This window comes from Mustelus asterias, chromosome 15, assembly GCF_964213995.1.
Source record: "Mustelus asterias chromosome 15, sMusAst1.hap1.1, whole genome shotgun sequence".
NCBI classification, from domain to species: Eukaryota; Metazoa; Chordata; class Chondrichthyes; order Carcharhiniformes; family Triakidae; genus Mustelus; species Mustelus asterias.
The window spans coordinates 65,145,554-65,169,136 of record NC_135815.1 but is presented as its reverse complement, the minus strand read 5'-3'; the positions used below and the strand labels follow the sequence as shown (position 1 = coordinate 65,169,136).

The 23,583-nt window shown below is 44.4% G+C and overlaps 1 protein-coding gene across 3 annotated transcripts in view; it reads left to right on the top strand.

Moving 5' to 3' along the window:
* Positions 1-23,583, top strand: part of tulp4a (TUB like protein 4a) — a 469,011-nt gene that overhangs the window by 426,468 nt on the left and 18,960 nt on the right. For 2 of the 3 annotated variants that reach the window (XR_013499659.1, XM_078229991.1), the window contains exon 13: positions 9,132-11,620. Coding sequence is in view for 2 of the 3 variants with exons in the window: in XM_078229991.1 (XP_078086117.1) it covers positions 9,132-11,620 (2,489 nt within the window). In the remaining variant the exon portion in view is untranslated. Of the gene's footprint in view, positions 1-9,131; positions 11,621-23,583 lie in introns of those variants that run through there. The other variant, XM_078229993.1, reaches the window with a different exon arrangement.

Sequence of the window (23,583 nt, the reverse complement as noted above, 5' to 3'; positions counted from 1 at the left end):
TGGAGGAAATGAGTAAAGCAACCCTAAGTGCTGTAACATGTAGGCTTCGCATGTTGCACTCACCTCAAAATCAGGAGACTGTGACTAATGTCCTTGTGGGCAGGTTTGCTCGTGCTGTTGAGAAGATTTAAACTAAATTGATGGGGAGGTGTGAACCTGAGGGGAACTTCAATGTGGAGAGGGGAGAAATTGGCATTGGAAAATAGAGAAATATTAACTGATAAGGAAGATATTCCAGGGAGCAAGTATCAGGGTATATAGAATACTTGGACTATTTGATAGAATTAGATTAGGCAATAATAAGTCAAAGTAAGGGGGACAAGTAAAAAACTTAAAAATGTGTATATGAATGCACAGAATGTGATTAATAAGATTGGTAAACTACAAGCATAGGTTGATAAATAGAATATATGTTTCTATAACAGAGATCTTGCACAAAGAAGTGCAGGACTGGGCATTAAGTATCCCTGGAGCGACATGGTGGCACAGTGGTTAGCACTGCTGCCTCACAGCTCCAGGGACCCGGGTTCAATTTTAGCCTTGGGTGTTTGCGCATTCTCCCCATGTTTGCGTGGGTTTCCTCTGGTGCTCCGGTTTCCTCCCACACCCCAAAGATACGCATGTTAGGTTGATTGGCCATGCTAAATTGTCCCTTAGTGTCAGGGGGATTAGCAGGGTAGACAGGGAAAACACGTGGGGTGACAGGGATAGGGCCTGTGTGGGATTATTGTCGGTGCAGGCTCGTTGGGCTGAATGGCCTCTTTCTGCATTGTAGGGATTCTGTGATTCTGTGGGTAAAAGATTTTTAGTAAAGACAGGAAAAGAAGAAAAGGGGAGGGTGGGGGAGTGACAGCATTGATTAAAGATGGTATTACAGTACTGGAAAGAGAGGATGGTCCAGAGCAGTCAAGAACAAAATCACCATGATTAGAGGTAAGGAATGGAAACGGTGCAATAACATTGATCTACCAGTGGAAGGGACTAGGCCCCTGCCTATCGAAGAGTTGATGTGGAGATGCCGGCGTTGGACTGGGGTTAGCACAGTAAGAAGTCTCACAACACCAGGGTAAAGTCCCACAGGTTTATTTGGAATAAACCTGTCCAAATAAATCTGTTGGATTTTAACCTGGTGTTGTGAGACTTCTTACTATCGAAGAGTTGTCAGGCAATACATCTCTGCTGACTCCAACAGGCCCAATATCATTTCACTCAGTAACAAGCGTTGATTAGCATAAGGTGGGGCTTCCACCCATCCCTGCGGGGAAGTCCTGCCTTGGAGAATTGCCAGCCAATTCCTCCAGTCTCTCCAGGAGTAGCTCTGCTGTGGTTGAAAGAGGAACTGCAGTGAGATACCTGGAGGTCCTGGTAACCGGGGGAAAGGTAAGTGGCAAGGGTACTGGGGCAGGGAGGGTAGGGAAGGCCTAGGGAGTTATGAGGGGATGATCAAGGTCCCAGAGGATAGGCTGGAGGTGGGGAGGGAGTCCAGGAGGCAGTGGGCTATGAGGTGACCCCAGTCAGAAGGGGACTTCTGATAACCATCCCCTTCACTCCCAAGATTGAATGGGGAGGCGGTGGTGTAGTGATATTATTACTGGATTAGGAATCCAGAGACCCAGGGTAATGTTCTGGGGATCCGTGCTTGAATCCCACCACAGCAGATGGTAGAATTCAAATTCAGTAAAAATCTGGAATTAAAAGTCTAATGATGATCATGAAATGATTATCATAATAACCATCTAGTTCACTAATATGGTTGACCCTTAAATGACTTCTAAAATGGCCTAGCAAGCCACTCAGTTGTATGAAACCACTGCGTATCTTGAAAAAAATAAAACCAGACAGACCACCCACCCCCATCCCTCCTCCGCCCAACATTGATCTAGGCACCAGAAGTGAAAACGGCACACCTAGTCCTGTTAATCCTGCATAATTCTCCTTATCTGGGGACTTGTGCCAAACTTGGGAGAGCTATCTCACAGACTAGTCAAGCAGTAGTCTGACATACATAGTCACAGATTCATGCCTTACAGCTAATGTCCCAGACACCATCATCACCATCCCTAGGTATGTCCTGTCCCACCAGCAAGACAGACCCAGCAGAGGTAGAGTTGCCCAGGGAATTAAACATGGGCAAGATAACTACATAATGCCTCAGCTGATGAATCAGTAATTCTCCATGTTAAACACCACTTGGAAGAAGCACCAAGGATGGAAAGAATGCAAAATGTACTCTGGGTAGGTGAGTTCAATGTTCATCACCAATGTTCATCACTCAATAGCACCACCACAGACCAAGCCTGCCGAGTCCTAAAGGCTGAGAGACTGGGTCTGCAGCAGGTGGTGAGGGTACCAGTAAGAGGGAAAAACATACTTGATCTCATCCTCATCAACCTTCCTATGCAGATGCATCTGTCCATGACAGTGTCGGTAGGACTAACCACCGCACAATCCCTGTGCCCGATTAAGTTCAGATTGAAGATGCCCTCCAACATGTTGTGCAACACTATCACCATGCTAAATGAGATAGACTTAGAACAGATCTACTAACTCAAGACTGGGCATCCATGAGATGCTGTAGGCCATCAGCAGCAGAATTGTACTTAAGCACAATTTGTAACCTCATGGCTGACATATCCCCTGACCAAGCCAGGGGACCAACTCTAGTTCACTGAAGAGTACAGGAGGACATGCAAGAGGCAGGGCAAGGCATACCTAAAAATAAGTTGTCAACCTGGTGAAGCTCTGACATAGGACTACTTGCAAGCCAAACTGCATAAACAGCAAGTAATAGAGCTAAGCAATTCCACAACCAATGGATCAAGTCTAAGCTCTGCAGTCCTGCCACGTCCAGTTGTGAATGGTGGTTGACAATTAAACAATTCACTAAAAAAGGAGGCTTCACAAGTATCCCCATCCTCAATGATGGAAGAGTTCAGGACATCAGCGCAAAAGATAGGGCTGAAGCATTCGCAGCAATCTTCAGCCAGAATTGCTGAATAGATGATGCATCTTCACTTCCTCTGGAGTACCCCAGCATAGTAAGAGTTTTAACAACACCAGGTTAAAGTCCAACAGGTTTATTTGGTAGCAAATACCATTAGCTTTCGGAGCGCTGCTCCTTCGTCAGATGGAGTGGAAATGTGCTCTCAAACAGGGCATAGAGACACAAAATCAAGTTACAGAATACTGATTAGAATGCGAATCCCTACAGCCAACCAGATCTTAAAGATACAGACAATGTGGGTGGAGGGAGCATTAAGCACAGGTTAAAGAGATGTGTATTGTCTCCAGACAGGATAGCCTGCAAGTCCAGGAGGCAAGCTGTGGGGGTTACTGATAATGTGACATAAATCCAACATTCCGGTTTAGGCCGTCCTCATGTGTGCGGAACTTGGCTATCAGTTTCTGCTCAGCGACTCTGCGCTGTCGTGTGTCGTGAAGGCCGCCTTGGAGAACGCTTACCTGAAGATCAGAGGCTGAATGCCCGTGACTGCTGAAGTGCTCCCCCACAGGAAGAGAACAGTCTTGCCTGGTGATTGTCGAGCGGTGTTCATTCATCCGTTGTCGTAGCGTCTGCATGGTTTCCCCAATGTACCATGCCTTGGGACATCCTTTCCTGTACCCCAGCATCACAGAAACCAGCCTTCAGCCAGTTCAATTCACTCCATATGATATCAAGAAACGACTGAAGGCACTGAGTACTACAAACGCTATGGGTCCTGATAACATTCCGGCAATTGTACTGAAGTCTTATGCTCCAGATCTTGCCGCACTCTTAACCAATCTGTTCCAGTACTGTTTCAATACTGGCATCTACCTGGTAATATGGAAAATTGCCCAGGTATGACCTGTATACAAAAAGCAGGACAGATCCAACCTAGCCAATTACAGCTCCATCAGTTTACTCTTGATCATCAGTAAAGTAATGGAAAGGGTCATCAACAGTGCTGTCAAGCGGCATTTGCTTAGCAATAACTTGCTTGCTGACACTCAGTTTGGGTTCTGTCGGGGTCACTCAGTTCCTGACCTCATTACAGCCTTGTTCAAAATTACCGAATTCCAGAGGTGAGATGAGAGTGACTTCCCTTGACATCAAGGCAGTATTTGATCGATTGTAACATCATGGAGCCCTAGCAAAACTGGAATTAATGGAAATCATGAGGAAAACATCACTGCAGGAGTTCCTCAGGATAGTGTTTTAGGCCCAACCATCTTCAGCTGCTTTGCCGATGATCTTCCTTCCATCATAAGGTCAAGAAGCCGGGATGTTTTCTGATGACAGTCCTGACTCCCAGATACTGAAGCAGTCCATGTACAAATGCAGCACGACCTGGACAATATTCAGGCTTGGGCTGACAAATGGCAAGTAACGTAAGTGCCGGGTGATAACCATCTCCAACAAGAGAGAATCAAACCATTGCCCCTTGACATTCAATGATATTACCATCGCTTAATCCTACCACTACCAAAATCTTCGGGGTTACTATTTATCTGAAACTAACCTTGGCTAGCCACCTAAATACTGTGGCAACATGAGCAGATCATAGGCTGGGAATTCTGCAAAGAATAAGTCACCTCCTGACTCCCCAAAGCCTGTCCTCTATCTACAAGGCACAAATCAGGAGTGTGATGGAATACTGTGGCAAAGTGCCACTTAAAAGGCTGATTTGACAAAATTGAGCCTCATGGAATTGGGGGGTCAGTGTCAGCCTGTGTATAAAAATAATGACTTAATGACAGAAAACAATGAGCCATGATAAATGGTTGTTTTTCAGGCTGGCTGATGATCGACGGTGATGTTTCTCAAGGGACAGCATGATGGCACAGTGGTTAGCACTACTGCCTCACAGTGCCAGGGACCTGGGTTCAATTCTGGCCTTCTGTTACTGTGTGTGAAGTTTGCACATTCTCTCTGTGTCTGTGTGGGTTTCCTCCAGATTCTCCGGTTTCTTCCCGCGGTTCAAAGATGTGCAGGTTAAGTGGATTGGCCATGCTAAATTGCCCTTTAGTGTCCCAAGATTTGTAGGTTAGGTGGATTAGCCATGGTAAATGCATGGGGCTACAGGGATAGGGCAAGGGACGTGGGCCTGGGTAAGATGCTCTTTTGGAGAGTCAGTGCAGATCAATGGGTTGAATGGCCTCCTTCTGCACTGTAGGGATTCCATGTTCGGAGCACTGCTTTTTAACGGCTTGAATATTAGAATACAGAGTAAAATTTCAAAATTTTTCAGTGATGCAGTCAGGATGATAATCAACTGCAGCAGGACAAGAGGTTGACAGAATGAGCAGAAAGTAAGGAGATGGGATTTGATACAGGGAAGTGAGAAGTGCTAGAAGAGGCCATATATATAATTGATAACAGTTCAAAAAGAGTGCACAGGGATAAAGGGATGTGAAAATTCATAGGATCTTGGGTTTCATAAATAGAGGTATTCATAAATAGAGAACAAAAACAGGGAAGTTATGCTGAACCTTTGGTTAGGCCACAGCTAGAGTATTGCCTCCAGTTCTAGTGACCACACTTTAGGAAGGATGTGAGGGTCCTTGAGAGTATGCAAATGAGATTTACCAGAATACTTCCAGAGATGAGGGAATTTAGCTACATTGAGAAGCTACAGTTATTCTCCAGGGAGATCTGAGGAGTGTACCAGATTATGACATTTGACTAAAGTAAATAAAGAATGGCTGTTCCAATTATCAGAAAGTAACAGGCCTACAGGACATAGAGTTAAAGTTTTTGGCAAGAGTCGGTGCAGACTCAATGAGCCAAATGGCCTCCTTCTACACTGTTAGGACTCTGTTATTGATATACACGCTGCAACTAGTGTAAGCATTCACCTTTTGCGATCCCCCAACTACCCCTTTGAGATACAGACGGGATGTGAGGAAGAACATAGCAGGGAGTGGTAATAAACTGGAATCCCTTACCTATAAAGGTGGTGGAAGTGGAGATGATTAACGATTTCAAAAGAAAACTCGAAAGGCACTTGGGGCGAAATATAGCAAGGATACAGAGTGAGAGTTGGTTCATGGGACTAACTTGGTTGCTCCACAGAAAACTAGCATGGACTCAATAGGCCAACTAGCCACTTTCTGTGGATTGGCCATGCTAAATTTCCTGTAGGTTAGGTGGATCAGCCATGGTAAATGCGCGGGGTTACGGGTATAGGGCAGGGGGGTTGGGCTAGTGTAAAATGCTCTTTAGAAGTGTCAGTGCAGACTCTATGGGTGAAATGGCCTCCTCCTATAGAAATAAAATCAAAAAATAAATTATGGTAGTAATCCAAGCCTGCTTGGAAGCCAGGTGAGGTTTTCATGCCTTCAGTCTGAATTTCCACTGCAGTTTTCAGGCAATGAGTAATTTGCTTGTGCTGCAGGTGAAGCTGAGACATCAGCCATCAATCAGGTGCAGCATTGTTGTCAGGTCCACAAATGTTCTAATGAAACTGGCCATCACTACTGTGTTGGAAAGGATAGTCTCCAGGCTTCTTTCCCTGGCTGCAATGAATGATCTTCCCTCTATTTTCTGAAGTATGCACAGTACCAGTATCTGGCTAAGAGTGTGCAGTCAAATGACAGTGTTTCTTCATCTTCAATTTTCTGCACTTCTAGACCTTCAGGCTGCGGTGCCAGATGGCAGTATTTGGGGATCTGAAAGGACAAGAATGGAAGGGTGGTTGAGGGATCGCAAAAGGTGAATGCTTACACTAGTTGCAGTGTGTAAATCAATTATAGGATCCCTACAGTGCAGAAGGAGGCCATTTGGCCCATCGAGTCTGCACCGACTCTCTGACAGAGTATATTACCCAGGCCCTCTCTCCTGCCCTATCCCCATAACACATTTATCCTGGGGGCTAATCCCATTTAAACTACACATCTAGGGACATTAATGGGCAATTTACTATGGTCAATCCACCTAACCTGCATATGTTTGGACTGTGGGATGAAACCAGAGCACCCAGAGAAGTCATTCAGCCTATCGAGCCTGCTCCGCTATTCAATTAAAGCACCGTTGATCATCTACCTCAATGGCGTTTTCCCACACTTTCTCCATATCCCTTGATGTCATTAGTCTCCAGAAATCTATTGTTTCTGTCTTGAATATACTCGATGATTAAGCTTCCTCAACCCTCTGCGATAGAAAATTCCAAAGGCACACCACCCTCTGAGTGAAGAAATTCTTTCTCATCTCGGTCTTAATTGGCCTTAACCTGAGAATATGAGATGAAGTATGTTATATATTTGGAGTTATTGTTGTTATGTTGTTGCACAGTGTCTTCAAGTGTCTAGTCACATGTATAGTTTATGATGTCATCGGCTGCTTTCTAGTCTAGACAACCTTTTAGAGTTAACAGCTGTTCAATAAACCCGTGTTGTTGTTTGCATTCAACTCCACGTGCTAGAACTGCACATTCTTTTATCCTGAAAGTGCATACATAACAGGATGCAAAAGAATACTGGCGACAGGGAACAGGTTAAATTATTTTCAGGCAAGAAAGTCAAAGCTGAACTTATACCAATGAAACTTTGAACTTTGGAGCAGAATCAGCATCAGGTCAGCCAAATCCCCCTGGTATCAGATCAGTCGGGTTGTTAGGCAGAAAAAAAAAGGTCTATACCTAAAATTAAAACTGACACCCTGAAGAGTTCAGGCTGCAGAACTCGCAATGTGTGCAGTTAGATTAAGGCATGGAGGTAGAGTGAGACAGAGAAATTTCTTGCAGCACATTAAAACCAAGACAAGCTGCTAGAATTGGCTTATATTACAATTTACATTACAAAATAACCTGGACCATTTACATTAAAGAAAGCTCCTAAAGGGAAGTTGCTGAGCAGATCCCGGTATCACCATAAAATGGTGGGATAGTTTGGTGCCATTGGCCCATTCAAGGAAGAACCTGAGAATTGGAAGTCCTGTACAGAAAGATTTCATTACTATATCTTAGATGACAAGACTTATGATGATATCATGGTCCCTCCTTTCTTAGCACCATAAGCAATAAAACTTTTAATCTACTCCAAAGTCTGGTCCAGCCTGAGAAACCTGGTAGCAAAACATAACAAGAATTAACTAAGAGACTGGAGGACCAATATTCACCAAAATTATTAATTATTGAGAAGCATTTTAGGTTCCTTAGAAGAAATTAACTAGAAGGAGAAATATAGCACAATTTATTGCAGTCATAAAGCACTTCACAGAGCATTGTAAATTTGGCATGGTGGCACAGTGGTCAGCACTCCTGTCTCATAGGGCATAATCCCACCCAAGAGGGCCAGCATCCGTGCGCTGAGCAGGCCACTGTGCATGCGCCAATCTGTTAGTGGGGAGATCGGCACATGCGCACTGGCACCCTCCCCCATCGCCCGCCTCCCAATCTCCCCGGTGCCCAGTGGTATGATGCAGTACTATAGCTTCCAAATTAAAACATAGAACATAGAAAAGCTACAGCACAAACAGGCCCTTCGGCCTACAAGTTGCGCCGAACAATTTCCTTACCTTCTAGGTTCATCTATAACCCTCTATCTTACTGACCTCCATGAACCTATCCAAAAGTCTCTTAAAAGACTCAATTGAATCCGCCTCCACCACCACCACCGGCAGCCGATTCCACGCACCCACCACCCTCTGAGTGAAAAACTTACCCCTAACATCTCCTCTATACCTATTCCCTAGCAACCTAAACCTGTGGCCTCTCGTGACAACCATTTCAGCCCTGGGTAAAAGCCTCTGAGAATCTACTCTATCAATACCTCTCAACATCTTATACACCTCTATCAGGTCGTTATTGTCTTCGCTGTGGCATCTAAAATTACCTTTTATAATTTATTATACTTTATAATAAATTTATAATAAATATATTTATAATAAATAATTCATTTAAATATTGCATCAAACCAGGGCTTAATTATACCACCTCTTCACATGTTCATTTGTTTTAAGCATAGACACTGTTAATAGGCAAACTAAAAGAAATTTCCTCTTAAAACTGTACAAAGTGGTTGTTGTGTACAATGCAATTGAAGATCATTAGAAAAACACAATTGTCTGCTTTTTGGGGGGGTATACCAAGAGCATGACAAATATTTTGAGTTTTTAAAAGTTGTTTTCTTTTTTTCCCTCTCTCCCACAGTGAATGGAACATCTGGAGCTCCAGAAAACAACCCTCCTTGCACTGTCAACATTCCCATTGCACCAATCCATAGTTCTGCTCAAGCAATGTCCCCTACTCAAAGTATTGGACTTGTCCAGTCTTTACTAGCCAACCAGAATGTGCAACTTGATGTTTTAACTAATCAAACAGTTGCTGCAGGAGCAGGGGAACGCACTTTGGACAGTGCCAACCAGTATGCAATTTCCAGTAGATTTTCTAATCCAGGTCAGGCAATCTTTGGAAGCTTGGAAACTGGCCGAATGACTGGTGGATCACAACAGCCATCACCACAGATCTCAGGGATGGTACAGAATGCTGCTGTGGAACTTGTGGAACGAGAACCTGAACTTTGTCAAAAAATCAAACCGATGCGAACAATGCCACAGTTGATTGAAGGCAACACGGTGGCATTCTGCACAAATCCTGAAATGCAGTTAGCTAAAATAAATGCACATCCACCCCCTCCATATCCAGGAACTACAACAGCTTCAGCCATCTCCTCTGCCACTGCTCCACCAGTGGACATTTGTCTAAAAAAAACAGATTTTTCCCTCTTTCCTACTGGACATCTTCAGACCCCACTAGGTTATGAAAGAATCACAACATTTGATAGCAGTGGAAATGTTGAAGAAGTGTGCAGGCCTCGCATGAGAATATTGAGCAATCAAAATATGTGCACCCTTCCAGGCCCAGGACAATCATCATTACGCTTGCCTTCAGCAGATGTTAAGAAGATACAACAGGTATATGGTACAATGAACAGGCTAAGTGTAGCTCACTGTGTTATTCCTAGTGGGGATCCACCACCTTATCCTGATGCAACTAATAGAAGTCAGCGTGTTGACAGTAACACTATACAAATGCCATTGCGGAGTGATAGCAAAGATGCCACAGCGAAGGTATCTCAACTGTTAGATTCCCATAGAGTTGTTCAACATGGTCACAAATCAAAAAGCAGCTCAGTGTCTGCACAGTACCAACAAACTTCTCTCAGGTCTCCTCCTGCTCTCTATACCTGCAGTCAGTGCATCAACAATGGAAGCAACAATACTAACATTAATACTAGATCAGAACTACCTAATGGGAGTGGTTCTCAGCATAGCACTGTAATTGTCCACTCAACTAGTACATCACCCCTCTCTTCTCAGTCATCTTATAATCTCCTCAGTCCCCCAGACAGCTGTCATGATAGAACTGAATATGTTAATAATGCTTTCAGTGAGGATGAATCTATTTTGCAGCATTGCCAAATTGAGAAATCCATTAGGCATATTGCACTAAATAATGAAATCAACATGAGTATGAAGCGGCCACCTCCATATCAGTGGGACCCAGCAGGAAGTGAGGAGATTTGGATCCCACAAGAACGTCCAACTCAGATTTCTGCAACAGGGAGTCATAAACCGCCAAGTCTCATCCTGGAGCAATCGCATGTGGAAATAGCTCATGTACCGTTTATTCCTATTAAATCTCCCACCAGCCCAACAGTCACTTTCCAGTCAAATTTTGGATTTACTTTACCATATCCAGTAAGTTACAGTGCATCTCCTATTGCAGCATTTCAAACTTCATTTCCTTCTTCAGATGCTATAGGCCCGCCACCATACCCACAGCAGGACCCTTCTGTAGTTGTCCAATCTGGTTATACAGCTAACATTGGGTGTTGCCAATTGCCACCAATGTATCCAACCAATAATACATTTTCTAGTTTACAACTTCCCCAGATTACTTTACACCAATGGAATGCCTACAGTGCTTGTTCTCCAATGCATAGTTCACCGGGAACTTTGAATTCAAAGCCAGACCTACTTGTTGAGAAACCTGGAATGCCCCCATTTACAGCAGAGCATCAAGATCACACAGGAACTGAGGTGATTGTGGAAACAGCAAATAGCTTCCAAGAGGTTCTCTCTCTGACAGAATCTCCTGTACCCCAGCGAACTGATAAATATGATAAGAAAAGCCGTAAACGGTTAGACAGCAGACCAGAGGAGACAAATATGCAAGCAGTAACTGAAGGAAAAATAAAAAAGGAGGCGAAGGCACTTACAGACTTCAACTCTCTCATTTCTAGCCCTAGACTCGGAAGAGAAAAGAAAAAAATCAAAAGCCAAAAGGATCAGATAAAATCCAAAAAGTTGAATAAAATAAGTGAGTTTCAAGACAGTTCAGAAAGTGAGCCAGAGTTATTCATTAGTGGAGATGAGTTAATGAATCAGAGCCAGAGCACCAAAAAGGTTTGGAAAACTAAGAGGAACCTAAGGACAGCAAATGAAATTGATGAGCTGAAAAGTCGAAGAGCAAATGAAAAAGAGGACGGAAAGTTGGGAAATCAAGGGTTTGTGTATGTAATGGCTAACAAGCAACCACTCTGGAATGAGGCAACACAAGTATATCAGTTGGACTTTGGAGGAAGAGTGACACAAGAATCAGCAAAAAACTTCCAAATCGAGTTGGAAGGCCGACAGGTATTGTAAAATAATGTGTATAAAATCAATTGCTGCAACACATCACAGTCAACGTGATGCTATGACATATTATGGTCTATTCATTTGTTGATTTTTATTTCAAAATTATTAGTACACATCGAACCATGAGAGGGTACTGGTTTGCTGTTCATAATATCTATGGGAGAGTTCTGGCATGGTGCTTATGATCCATAAGAGGGTGCTGGTTTGGTGTTCATGAAACACAAGAAGGTTTATGGTTTGAACAAGGCACTGAAGGTTACAAGTGGAAGGAATACTTATAGAGATGTATTCCTTAATGTGAGGGTGCTTCAAAATGAACTGTATTCAACAACTGTATTTTCCTGCATGTCCAGACTTTCTAACATCCAATTTGCTGGCACGTACAAAAACAGGCAGTTTAAATGAAAATATCGTAATCATAATTCTTAACTTTTAGATATAATCCTTTCTTCGAAAAAATTCTGTCCCTTTAGAAATCTTAGAAACCCTACAGCACAGAAAGAGGCCATTCGGCCCATCGAGTCTGCACTGACCACAATCCCACCCAGACCCTACCCCCATATCCCTACATATTTTACCCACTAATCCCTCTAACCTACACATCCCAGGACACTCAGGGCAATTTTAGCATAGCCAGTCAACCTAACCTGCACATCTTTGGACTGTGGACTTTGGGAGGAAACCGGATCACCCGGAGGAAACCCACGCAGACACGAGGAGAATGTGCAAACAGACAGTGACCCAAGCCGGGAATCGAACCCAGGTCCCTAGAGCTGTGAAGCATCAGTGCTACCCACTGTGCTACCGTGCCGCCCTCACTGTGCTACCGTTTAGGTGGTAAAAGATTGAAAATTCCAAAATGCAACATCTTTATTTTTTTCTAGATGTTTTCTCAATCACTGCAGTTTGTAAGCAAGTTAAAATAGCCATTTTCAGTAATAAATCTTTATCAATGCTGAAGTCATCTAAGGTTTCCAAGGAATTAAATAAGATATCAATGGCCTATGTGGCTCTACAGGTCATTTAATTGCTGAGGACATTTTGAATGTTTGTTATTTAATAATTATTTGATAATTTCTGCCATCTTAAATAGCAAAGTCACAAGAACTAAGTTTAGTAAATTGCTAAGTGTATCACTAACATTTTTCAAGCTAATTATATAGGTTCTTGAATCTATTTTTCATATTTACAAAAATTAATAATTAAAAGATCTGTTCACATTTTGGTATCGTAACCTTATAAAGCACATGCAATAAACAGACAAGCAGTATACCATCATCTTTTACTAATAATTCGAGTGAACAACGTAGGAAAAATCTTAGAATCTTAGAAGAAAATGTGTGACATTCCAGTGGAGACTAGAACAAAGAACAAAGAAAAGTACAGCATAGGAACAGGCCCTTCGGCCCTGTGCCGAACATGATGCCTGCCTAAATTAAAACCGTATGCACTTACAGAGTCCATATCCTTCCATTTCCATCCTATTCATGTATTCATCTAGTTGCCGCTTAAATGCCGCAATCGTACCTGCTTCCACCACCTCCCCGGGCAGCACGTTACAGACATTCACCACCCTCTGTGTAAAAAACTTGCCTCGCACATCTCCTCTAAACCTTTCCCCACGCACCTTAAACCTATGTCCCCTAGTACTTGACTTTCCTACCCTAGGAAAAAGTATCTGACTATCCACTCTGTCCATGCCATTATAGACCTCCAGGTCATCAGGTCATCCCTCAGCCTCCTTCGTTCCAGTGAGAACAAACCGAGTTTATCCAACCTCTCCTCATAGCTAATACCCTCCAGACGAGGCAATGTATCCTCTCCAAAGCATCCACATCCTTCTGGCTGCTACACTTAGCAACCAGAATTGCGCACAATATTCTAAATGAGGCCTAACTAAGGTTCTGTACAGCTGCAGCATGACCTGCCAATTGTTATACTCAGTGCCCTGACTTATCCACCTGCATTGCCACTTTCAATGATTGGTGGACATGTACGCCCAGATCTCTCTGCCTGTCAATACTCCGAAGGGTGCTACCATTTACTGTATAATTCCTACATGCATTGGATCTTCCAAAATGCATTATCTCACACTTGTCCGGATTAAACTCCACCTGCCATTTCTCCGCCTAAGTCTCCAACCGGCCTATATCTTGCTGTATCCTCTGACAATCCTCTTCACTATCCGCAATTCCACGATGTGGAGATGCCGGCGTTGGACTGGGGTAAGCACAGTAAGAAGTCTCACAACATCAGGTTAAAGCCCAACAGGTTAATTTGGTAGCACAAGCTTTTGGAGTGTCGCTCCTTCTTCAGGTGAGTGAAGAGTTATGTTCACAACTAGGCTATACATAGACACAGACTCAATTTACAAGATAATGGTTGGAATGTGAGCCTTTACAGGTAATCAAGTCTTTACAGGTACAGACAATGTGAGTGGAGAGAGGATTAAGCACAGGTCAAAGAGGTGTGAATTGTCTCCAGCCTGGACAGTTAGTGAGATTTTGCAAGCCCAGGCAAGTCGTGGGGGTTACAGATAGTGTGACATGAACCCAAGATCCCGGTTGAGGCCGTTCTCATGTATGCAGAACTTGGCTATCAGTTTTTGCTCGGCGAATCTGCGTTGTCGTGTGTCGTGAAGGCCGCCTTGGAGAATGCTTACCCGAAGATCAGAGGCTGAATGCCCGTGACCGCTCAAGTGTTCCCCGACAGGAAGAGAACACTCCTGCCTGGTGATTGTTGAGCGGTGTTCATTCATTCATTGTCGTAGGGTCTGCATGGTCTCGCCAATGTACCACGCCTCGAGACATCCTTTCGTGCAGCGTATCAGGTATACAATGTTGGCCGAGTCGCAAGAGTATGTACCATGTACCTGGTGGATGGTGTTCTCACATGAGATGATGGCATCCGTGTCCATGATCCGGCACATCTTGCAGAGGTTGCTGTGGCAGGGTTGTGTGGTGTCGTGGTCATTGTTCTCCTGAAGGCTGGGTAGTTTGCTGCGGACAATGGTCTGTTTGATGTGCAGTTGTTTGAAGGCAAGAAGTGGGGGTGTGGGGATAGCCTTGGCGAGATATTCGTCTTCATCGATGACATGTTGAAGGCTCCGGAGAAGATGCCATAGCTTCTCCGCTCTGGGGAAGTACTGGACGATGAAGGGAACTCTGTCCACTTTGTCCCGTGTTTGTCTTCTGAGGAGGTTGATGCAGTTTTTTGCTGTGGCGCGTCGGAACTGTCGATCGATGAGTCGAGCGCCATATCCTGTTCTTATGAGGGCGTCTTTCAGCGTCTGCAGGTGTCTGTTGTGATCCTCCTCATCTGAGCAGATCCTGTGTATACGGAGGGCTTGTCCGTAGGGGATGGCTTCTTTAACGTGTTTAGGGTGGAAGCTGGAGGAGTGGAGCATCGTGAGGTTATCCGTGGGCTTGCAGTACAGTGAGGTGCTGAGGTGACCATCCTTGATGGAGATGCATGTGTCCAAGAATGCAACAGATTCCAGAGAGTAATCCATGGTGAGCCTGATGGTGGGATGAAACTTGTTGATGTCATCATATAGTTGTTTCGGTGATTGTTCGCCATGAGTCCAAAGGAAGAAAATGTCATCGATGTATCTAGTGTATAGCGTCGGTTGAAGTTCCTGTGCGGCGAAGAGGTCTTGTTCGAACCTGTGCATGAAGATTTTGGCATATTGAGATGCGGATCTGGTCCCCATGGCTGTTCCATGTGTCTGGATGAAGAACTGGTTGTTGAAGGTGAAGACGTTGTGGTCCGGGATGAAGCAGATGAGTTGCAGAATTACATCTGGAGACTGGCAGTTGTCGGTGTTGAGTACAGAGGCAGTTGCAGTAATGCCGTCGTCGTGGGGGATGCTGGTGTAGAGTGCCGAGACATCCATTGTGATTAGGAGTGCTCCTGGTTCAACTGTTCCATGTGTGCTGAGTTGCTGTAGGAAGTCCGTAGTATCACGACAGAAGCTGGGGGTTCTTTGTACAATCGGTTTCAGGATGCCCTCGGCGTAGCCGGAGAGGTTCTCACACAGGGTCCCATTGCACACATGAGGACGGCCTCAACCAGGATCTTGGGTTCATGCCACACTATCTATAACCCCCACGACTTGCCTGGGCTTGCAAAATCTCACTAACTGTCCTGGCAGGAGACAGTTCACACCTCTTTAACCTGTGCTTAACCCTCTCTCCACTCACATTGTCCGTACCTGTAAAGACTTGATTACCTGTAAAGACTTGCATTCCAACCATTATCTTGTAAATTGAGTCTGTGTCTATGTATACCCTGTTTGTGAACACAGCTCTTCACTCACCTGAAGAAGGAGCGACACTCCGAAAGCTTGTGCTACCAAATAAACCTGTTGGACTTTAACCTGATGTTGTGAGACTTCTTACTGTGCTTCCCCCAGTCCAACGCCGGCATCTCCACATCATGGCTACCATCAACACCGCAAACCGCCGGCTCCAAGTGGAGAGGATCTCTAAGAAGATCGTGCATATCGACACAGACATCAAGTTTCTACAAAGATGCAAGAAAGCAGACAAGATACCAAAAGGACTACAGATCTCAAACCCACTCAGGTCAACCTATAACACAGACTACGCTGAGACACGTTGCCGTCGCACCTGCCTCACACTCCTCAACCACCTCATACACCAGCTCTACAGCAGATACCGCAACCTGGAAACCAAGATAGAGTCCATATTCTCAACTTGCGCTCAGGACGCAGACCAGCTGCGAAATACTGCCAAGCAGACGAGACAACGGAACTACGCCATCTACATGCACACCAAGAACAGGAAACTTGAGAAACTCGGCATCACGACCAACAGCAACCAAGCCTCCCCCGGTACCACAGTAGAAAACAGTACCACTGCAGGGAGGTCCATTGTCAACTTGTTGGATTACACACTTCAACCAGACGAAATCGAAGTTCTCAGCCAAAGGCTCAATTTCTGCCCCACCACCAAAATGGACCCCATTAGTCTCGCAGCAGACACAGAGGAATTCATCAGGCGATGAATCAGCCTCCGTGCTCTCATCCCTACTCCCCGCATTGGAGATCTCTACTGCCACCAAAGATACACAAGGCCAACACACCCGGCCGTCCCATCGTATCAGGCAGTGGGACCCTGTGTGAGAACCTCTCCAGCTACATCGAGGGCATCCTGAAACCCATTGCACAAAGAACCCCAGCTTCTGTCGCGACACTACGGACTTCCTACAGAAACTCAGCACACATGGAGCAGTTGAGACGGTTGGCTTATGAGGAGAGACTGAGTAGACTGGGGCTATACTCATTGGAATTCAGAAGAATGAGGGGAGATCTTATAGAAACATATAAGATTATGAAGGGAATAGATAAGATAGAAGCAGCGAAGTTGTTTCCACTGGTGGATGAAACTAGAACTAGGGGGCATGGCCTCAAAATAATGGGGAGCAGATTTAGGACTGAGTTGAGGAGGAACTTCTTCACACAGAGGGTTGTGAATCTGTGGAATTCCCTGCCCAGTGAAGCAGTTGAGGCTACCTCATTGAATATTTTTAAGGCAAGGATAGATACATTTTTGAACAGTAATGGAATTAAGGGTTATGGTGAGCGGGCGGGTAAGTGGAGCTGAGTCCACGAAAAGATCAGCCATGATCTTATTGAATGGCGGAGCAGGCTCGAGGGGCCAGATGGCCTACTCCTGCTCCTAGTTCTTATGTTTTATTAAACTGGAGTCCTGTGACCAGCGGCGTGCCTCAGGGATCGGTGCTGGCTCCACTGTTATTTGTCATTGATATTAATGATTCGGATGAGAATTTAGGAGGAATGGTTAGTAAGTTTGCAGATGACACCAAGATTGGTGTCATAAGAACAAAAAACAATACAGCACAGGAACAGGCCCTTCGGCCCTCCAAGCCCGTGCCGCTCCCTGGTCCAAACTAGACCATTCTTTTGTATCCCTCCATTCCCACTCCGTTCATATGGCTATCTAGATAAGTCTTAAACGTTCCCAGTGTCCCCGCCTCCACCACCTTGCCTGGCAGCGCATTCCAGGCCCCCACCACGCTCTGTGTAAAATATGTCCGTCTGATATCTGTGTTAAACCTCCCCCCTTCACCTTGAACCTATGACCCCTCGTGAACGTCACCACCAACCTGGGGAAAAGCTTCCCACCGTTCACCCTATCTATGCCTTTCATAATTTTATACACCTCTATTAAGTCTCCCCTCATCCTCCGTCTTTCCAGGGAGAACAACCCCAGTTTACCTAATCTCTCCTCATAACTAAGCCCCTCTATACCAGGCAACATCCTGGTAAACCTCCTCTGTACTCTCTCCAAAGCCTCCACGTCCTTCTGGTAGTGTGGCGACCAGAACTGGACGCAGTATTCCAAATGCGGCCGAACCAACGTTCTATACATCTGTAACATCAGACCCCAACTTTTATACTCTATGCCCCGTCCTATAAAGGCAAGCATGCCATATGCCTTCTTCACCACCTTCTCCACCTGTGACGTCACCTTCAAGGATCTGTGGACTTGCACACCCAGGTCCCTCTGCGTATCTACACCCTTTATGGTTCTGCCATTTATCGAATAGCTCCTCCCATAGTGGACAGTGAAGAATGTCATCTAGGATTGCAATGGAATCTTGATCAATTGGGCCAGTGGGCTGATGAATGGCAGATGGAGTTTAATTTAGATAAATGTGAGGTGATGCACTTTGATAGACCGAACCAGATCAGTTAATGATAGGGCGTGGGGAGAGTTATAGAACAAAGAAATGTAGGAGTACAGGTTCGTAGCTCCTTGAAAATGGAGTCACAGGTGGACAGAGTGGTGAAGAAGGCATTCAGCATGCTTGGTTTCATTGATCAGAACATTGAATATAGGAGTTGGGACGTCTTGTTGAAATTGTCCAAGACATTGGTAAGGCCACACTTGGAATACTGTGTACAGTTCTGGTCACCCTATTAGAGAAAGGATATTATTAAACTAGAAAGAGTGCAAAAAAGACTTAGTAGGATGCTACCGGGACTGGATGGTTTGAGTTATAAGGAGAGGCTGGATAGACTGGGACTTTTTTCCCTGGAGCGTAGGAGACTTAGGGGTGATCTTATAAAGGTCTATAAAATAATGAGGGGCATAGATCAGTTAGATAGTCAATATCTTTTCCCAAAGGTGGGGGAGTCTAAAACTAGAGGGCATTGGTTTAAGGTGAGAGGGGAGAGATACAAAAGTGTCCAGAGGGACAATTTTTTCACACAAAGGGTGGTGAGTATCTGGAATGAGCTGCCAGAGGTAGTAGTAGAGGCGGCTACAATTTTATCTTTTAAAAAGTATTTAGACAGTTACGTGGATAAGATGGGTATAGAGGGATATGGGCCAAATGCGGACAATTGGGACTAGCTTAGTCGTTCAAGAAAAGGGCTGCATGAACAAGTTGGGCTGAAGGGCCTGTTTCCATACTGTAAATCTCTATGACGCTCTAATGTTAGCATTGTATAAAACACTGGTGAGGCCACAACTGGAGTATTTTGTGTAGTTCTCGACACCACATTACAGGAAGGATGTAATTGCTCTGGAGGCAGTGCAGAGGATGTTTACAAGAATATTGCCAGGAGTAAAAAAGTGTAGCTATGAAGAGAGATTAAATAAATTAGGGATATTTTCCTTGGAACAAAGAAGGCTGAGGGGTGACTTAATTGAAGTGTACAAAATTATGAGGGGACAAGATGGAGTGGACAGGATAAAATTGATTCCCTTGGTGGAGGATTCTAGAACTTGGGGACATAGAGTCAAGATAAGTGGCAGAAGGTGTAGGGGGGACATGAGGAAGAACTTTTGTATGCAGAGGATAGTGGGTGTCTTGAATTCGCTATCCGGGTTGGTGGTGGAGGCAGAGACCTTTAAAAAATGCCTGGACCTGCACTTTAAGTGCTGTAAGGTTATGAAAAGAATAAAAGGATGAAACTAAAAGCTCTGTATCTGAATGCATGTAGAAGTTGAAACAAAACAGAAGAACTGAGAGAACATAAAAATAAATAGATATGATTTGATAGCCATTATATGGCTGCAGATCATGGACTGGGACCTAAATTTTGAAGGATATTTATAAGACAGGAAAGGAATAAATGGTTGAGGGATGGTTGTGTTAATTAATGATAGTATTAGCACAATAGAGAGGGAAGTTCAGGAAACCAGGATGTGGAAACAGTTTGGGCGGAGATGAGAAATGGTAAAGGCAAGAAGTCACTTGTGGGAATCGTGTACAGGCCCCTTAACAGTACACCTGGTACGGTGGAAGATAAAGGAAGAAATAATTGGACCTTGGGAATTACATCATGCCAAAATCTTGCTCCTATTCATGCTGGTGAGATCTTATAGTTCCACCTATGATACAACCCTGGTTTCCTAATGGCAAGGTTTGCGTTCAATGTGAAATCCCGTTGACAACGGCAGGACCATAAGATCCCGCTGTCAGCAAGCTTGTGCTGCCTTCTGCTGCTGCTGCAGTGGGAGAAAAATCCTACCCAGTGACTGGAAAAGTCAATTGCACAAAGGTAGCTTAGATAAGAGGAAAATTTAATGTTTTCAGGATAATTTCTTAAAACAGCTTAATCTGGAGCCAATCAGAGAGCTGGCTAAACCAGACCTGGTATTGTGGGAGTAAGTACTGATTTCATAGTGAAAGCGCCCCTAGTTAGCATGATTTTACATTCAATTTGAGAGCAAAAGGAGTGGATCTGAGTCAATGGACAGGACTTCCGGGCCTTTATCATCAGTTGGATCTTCCGGTCCTGCGAAAGGCAATCTCCTGTGGTGGGTTCCCGGGTGACAGGGCAGGAGAGCCATACAAAACACCTTAAATTTTGGCGGGGACCAAAAGATCCCACCACCGGCCAATGGCCAGCTACCTCTGCCGCCAGAAGGTGGGGTGGAAATCCCGGCTTATGTTTTTAAGCTTAAATGAGGACATTTATGAGGGCATGAAAGCAGAGCTGGCTAAATTGAACTGGCAAATTAGCTTAAGGGATAGGTCAATAGAGAGGCAGTGACAAATATTTAAGGGGGTATTTCAGAATGTAGAGAATAGATACATTCCAACGAATAAGAAGTCATCCATGGGACAGGCCCACCCCCATCTGTGATTAACTAGAAAGGTTAAAGATTGTCTCAGACTTAAAGAAAAAGCATATAATTATGCAAAGACAGGTGGTACCTGATGCATATAGGACAGAATGTAAGGAACAGCAAAATATGTCTAAAAGATTAAAAAGGAGAGAAAGCTAGCCAAGCACATAAAAACAGATAATAAGAGTTTTTATGAATATAAACGAGTTCTAAAGTGAGTGCTAGTTCGATGTAAAGTGATTTTCGGAGAATTGATCATGGAAGAGAAGGAGATGACAGATGAATTGAACAGGTATTTTGCATCTGTCTTCGCTTTCGCGGATTCAAGTAACATCCCAGAATCAGCTTTAAACTAGGAAATGGAAGAGAGGGGGAACTCGGAAAAAAATAGTAGAGAAAGTCAGCACGGTGGCGCAGTGGTTAGCGCTGCTGCCTCACAGCGCCAGGGACCCGGGTTCAATTCTGGCCTCGGATCACTGTCTGTCTGGAGTTTGCACATTCTCCCCGTGTCTGTATGGGTTTCCTCCAGGTGCTCCGGTTTCCTCCCACAGTCCAAAAATGTGCAGATTAGGTGGATTGGCCATGCTAAATTGCCCCTTAGGGTCAGGGGGATTAACAGGATAAATACATGGGGTTACAGGAATAGGGCCTGGTTGGGATTGTTACTGGTGCAGGCTCGATGGGCCGAACGGCCTTCTTTTGTACTGTAGAGTTTCTATGATTCTATAAGTGGCACTCAGTAAACTGTTGCAGACACAGGCTGGCATGTGCTCAGGTCCAGCTGAACTTTATCCTAGGGACTTAGAAGTGTCTAGTGAGATAGTTAATACATTGGTTTTAATTTTCCAAAACTTCCTAGATTTAGAGAAGTTCCCATTAGATTGGGAGACAACAAATGTAATTCCATTATTCTAAAAGGGAAGGAGACAGAAATCAAGAAAAAGCATGCCAGTTAGCTTAACATCTGGCATCACAAAAACGCTCCCCTCTCACACACATGTCCTCTCTCCCTCACACACACACACACATACGTTCCCCTTCTCTCTCATATTCATCCCCTCTCTCAAACACTCACTCTCCTCTCTCTCATGCAATTAACCCCCCCTCCCCCGCCCCCACACACACACATGTTCCTCTTCTCTCTCATACTCATCCCCTCTCTCAAACACTCTCCTCTCACTCATGCACTCAGCACCCCCCCGCCCCCACTCACACACACACACACACACACACACACATATTCACCCACTATATGCTTCTCCAGAAGCCAGCCTCTGATTGGACAAGCAGCTCTGCAGCATTTTTCAACTTTTACAAATTTGTCTATCATGCCATAGACCCCCTGGGGGCATCCATGGAATCCCTGGGTTCCAAGGATCTCAGTTTGGGAAACCCTTGTATAGGGGGTTGATATGCTGGCATAGATAGAAAATTGGCTGACTGACAGAAAGCAGAGAGTAGGCATAAATGGGTCATTTTTAGGTTGGCAAAATGTAATGAGTGGTGTACCACAGGGATCACTGCTGGAACTGCAACTGTTTACAATTCATTCAAATGACTTGCATGAAGGTATTGAAGGGATGGTTGCCAAATTTGCTGATGACACAAACATAGGTAGGAAAGTAAGTTGTGAAGAGGAGATAGTATATATATGTATATATATATATATATGTGTGTGTTAAATGACCAGACAATGATCTGGCAAATAGAGTATAATGTGGGGAAATATGAAATTGTCAATTTTGGCAGAAAGAATAAAAGAGACAAATTATGTAAATGGTGAGAGATTGCAGAAGTGTAAAAGAGATCTGGGTGTCCTACTGTGTGTGTGGTAAGTGTGTGTGTGTGAAGTAAGTGTGTGTGAGAGAGAGAAGTAAGTGTGTGTGTGTGTGTGAGGGGAGATAGACTGTGTATGTAGGGGGGTGGGTGGAGATGAGTGTGTGAGAGGCTAGTATGCAGGTACAACAAGTAATTGGGTAAGCTAATAGAATGTTATAATTTATTGTGAGAGGATTGAACACAATAGTAGGGAGGGTATGTTTCAGTTGTGATGTGGAGATGCCGGCGTTGGACTGGGGTAAGCACAGTAAGAAGTCTCACAACACCAGGTTAAAGTCCAACAGGTTTATTTGGTAGCAAATACCATAAGCTTTCGGAGCGCTGCCCCTTCGTCAGATGGAGTGAAAATCTGTTCTCCAACAGTGCACAGAGACACAACATCAAGTTACAGAATACTAATTAGAATGCAAATCTCTACAGCCAGCCAGTTCTTAAAGGTACAGATAATGTGGGTGGAGGGAACATTAAACACAGGTTAAAGAGATGTGTATTGTCTCCAGACAGAACAGCTAGTAAGATTCTGCAAGATCAGGAGATCAGGAGGCCCCTTCTGACGAAGGGGCAGCGCTCCGAAAGCTTATGGTATTTGCTACCAGATAAACCTGTTGGACTTTAACCTGGTGTTGTGAGACTTCTTACTATGTTTCAGTTGCACAGGGCACTAATAAGACCACATTTGGAATGCTCTGTACAGTATTGGTCACCTTTTTTAAGGAAGGATGTAAATTCGTTGGAACCAGTTAAGAGAAGATTTACCAGGTTAATACCTAGAGTGGGTAGGCTGTCTTATGAGGATAGGTTAGACAGGCTAGACTTGCATCTGCTGGAATTTAGAAAAGTAAGCGGCGACTTGATTGAAACCTAAGATCCTAAGGGTTCTTGACATGGTGGATGTGGAGTGGATATTTCCTTTTGTGCACTCAGAATGAAACAATTCAAAAATCTTCCCTAGGCTGTTAATTAGCTTTTCCCAAGCACGTGTTGTCTGTTTTG